General features: G+C 38.5%; 1 protein-coding gene across 1 annotated transcript in view; it reads right to left on the bottom strand.

Annotated features, from left to right (window-relative positions):
* Positions 1-2,706, bottom strand: part of LOC105267038 (neuroglobin) — a gene marked incomplete in the record, with an annotated part of 20,492 nt that overhangs the window by 16,032 nt on the left and 1,754 nt on the right. The window contains 1 exon segment of the mRNA XM_011305613.1: positions 187-1,247. Coding sequence (XP_011303915.1) covers positions 187-374 — 188 coding nt within the window.

Here is a 2,706-nt window from a genome sequence, read left to right as displayed (position 1 = left end):
AATTATATTCCTCCACAGCTTCATCACGTCAATTATGATGTAATTAATTATTTAAATTGCTTAAAATCTTTTTCAATTATAAATGGAAAAATTGCAAATAAATTTGCAAATAAATGCAAATTTAAAAATGAGTTTGAGCAGAAATTGGTAAAAAATGGAGGTAATAAAAGAGCTATTTGAACTCACTTGACGAACATGTAAATACCAGTGGGTTCTAGAGCTCTGGCAACAGCTTTCCAACTAGACGTGACAGTGTACTTCTGCTTGGCAGTAAGTGGTAGCCGTGAATCCGTAGCCGGTGGAGGTGGTGGACTCTCCCGTCCACTCGGATTCTGGGATCCCGACGACACGAGTTTAGTCAGTTTGCACCCCATCACGATCAAACCCTCACCACACACCACAATTTATAAACAAATTAACCAATCCCACCAGTCATCAACAAAACCTCCGCACAATCTCCATTCTCCTATTCCAGGATGTCAGTACCTCTCACCAACTTGAATCCCTCACTCCTAAATTCCAGTCTACTCTATCCACTTGTGGATAAACATCCGTCACCCCTGGGAGATATTAGCCATTGGTCAGAGGGACCAGACGAAGAACAATATAAATAAATAAAAATGGTACGAAAGGAAGAATGAGAAGTGACAGAGGGCAAAACAAAGGGAGACTGGAATTATTTATAAAGTCGTCTAGCCCCACGTGATTTTCTTCCGTCCACTTTCCACTTTTGACAGAGCCAGAGGGATAAATTGCTCGTGCAAAGGGTAGATTAAATGAATGACAAATAAAAGAGAACAAAGTGTACCCCGAGTCAGCTCTCCAGAAATTTCCAATCACCTTCACTGTACCATCGCATCATCTCACACACCCCCCCCCAACGGATCAATTTTTCTTCAGCACTGACACTTGGATTTGTAAATAATATATAAATAAATGAAACCCCCGGGTATTTTTTCCGTCTCTTCCTCTTCCGCCTTGACCACGTCGTTCTTCTACCGATTTTCACGTGCACTTCGAGGGCCTCTGTATGAACAAGTCGTAGCCAATACTTATGGATGGTCACAGGTGGCTGTCAATCACCAGTTGATTGATGCAATTGTTGGATGAGTCGAGGCGTGTGCCTCGGTAACTGCTCAGATGTGAATCTTTCATTATTCTGGGGCCTTGACCCAGTCCTCAACGGATGTCCGGTTGGATAATCGTTGGATGGTGGAGAGTTACATGTCGGCGGAATGCTCCACCTCCTGAAACACATTAAATCCTCAGGTAATTTTCATTTCTCAACTCACCCGTTGAAAACATCCATTTTTTGCATTAACATTTTTTGTGGAAAAAAAGGAGAGCTAAAAAAAAGATCTCTATGGAAATTTCATAATTTTTTGTGGATTTGGAGATATCTGAGGAAAATTACTCGCAAAAAAATGATTGATTGTTTTTTTTTTGTTTTCAATTTTTCTCAGGGATGTCCTGTTAAGTTTTTTATGGCAAAATATATCTTTGGGGATGTCTCGCTATCTCTGCTGGTGGGAAACTAGAATGCAGAATTTTATCCCTCAATATTTCCCGAGAGGACAGCTGGAGAGAATTGGGAAGAAAAATGTTGGATAATCTTGTTAGTTAGTGCTTCAAGTACCTCGTCATAAAATCCATTATTTTATCCTGGTAAGAACCACCGGAAATTCCACAACACAACAAGGAATAAAAGTTGAGAGTGACAGGGGATAAGAGTGTCAGTCTGATGAGCAAGGCGAGCTCATTTTCAGGTAATCCCTGACATCTTTGACAAAGGAAGGAGCAATTTATCTGGAAACTCGTGGCTGTGGAATTGTTATGGATTTTTCAGTGACATTTTCCACGTCAAACGGATAATAAGACTCTTTAAAACTCGTCCTCTCAAATTTCGACGTACAAAACAATATTTCTCCTCCACTCTGAGAAATAAATTTGTTTCACCCGAAGAAATTGATTTCATCATAACAAATCGTGTTTACCCTCTTCAAGAGTCTATCCCATTATTTATAAGCTATTCATCAATTGCAATAACAATCTCGAACAATCGCGTGAATAAAACATTTTTTTGTGATTATCAATTAACTAATTGCTCAATACTCAATAATTTAATCGATTCTGATTAAAAAGATGAGAAAAATGTTGGAAATTGAGAATGAAAAATATTATAATGCTGTAACTAAATTGATTTGTTGAGGGATTGTTTAAACGTCTCGATTGGATGCTAAAAAATGGGCGGAAAAATCAATGCGACATGCATAATTCAAACCTCACACCGTCGGAAAAATTTCAGAGGACGGGACAATTTCGAGGGTAAAATCTCTGTTGGAAATTTCTAAAAGTCCTTTTACCCTCAAATCCGTTGTTTCGTCACTCAACCACAACTATCGTCATGACAAACAAACTCTCCCACTCTGTCCATCACCCAAAACACATATCGTGATAGATAATAATCCCGTAATAATCACTCCCGCAGGTACAACCCCATGACATATGTTTGCCCTATAATTTATCCGTGCATTTAGGCACTAGTCCATCATCCCAAATTACCATAAGCTGTCCTCATATATCCAACGCGTGCAGTGGACATTTATTTATTTACTGTTTTCATTATTTTTTCATCTTAATTCATTCGTTGCAGCTTCATAATTAATTATCTGAACAGAGGGAAAACAATTTTGAAAATTTATTGGT

This window comes from Fopius arisanus, unplaced genomic scaffold, assembly GCF_000806365.1.
Source record: "Fopius arisanus strain USDA-PBARC FA_bdor unplaced genomic scaffold, ASM80636v1 scaffold00044, whole genome shotgun sequence".
In the NCBI taxonomy this organism is placed as follows: Eukaryota; Metazoa; Arthropoda; class Insecta; order Hymenoptera; family Braconidae; genus Fopius; species Fopius arisanus.
This window is presented reverse-complemented; position numbering and strand designations above follow the sequence as displayed.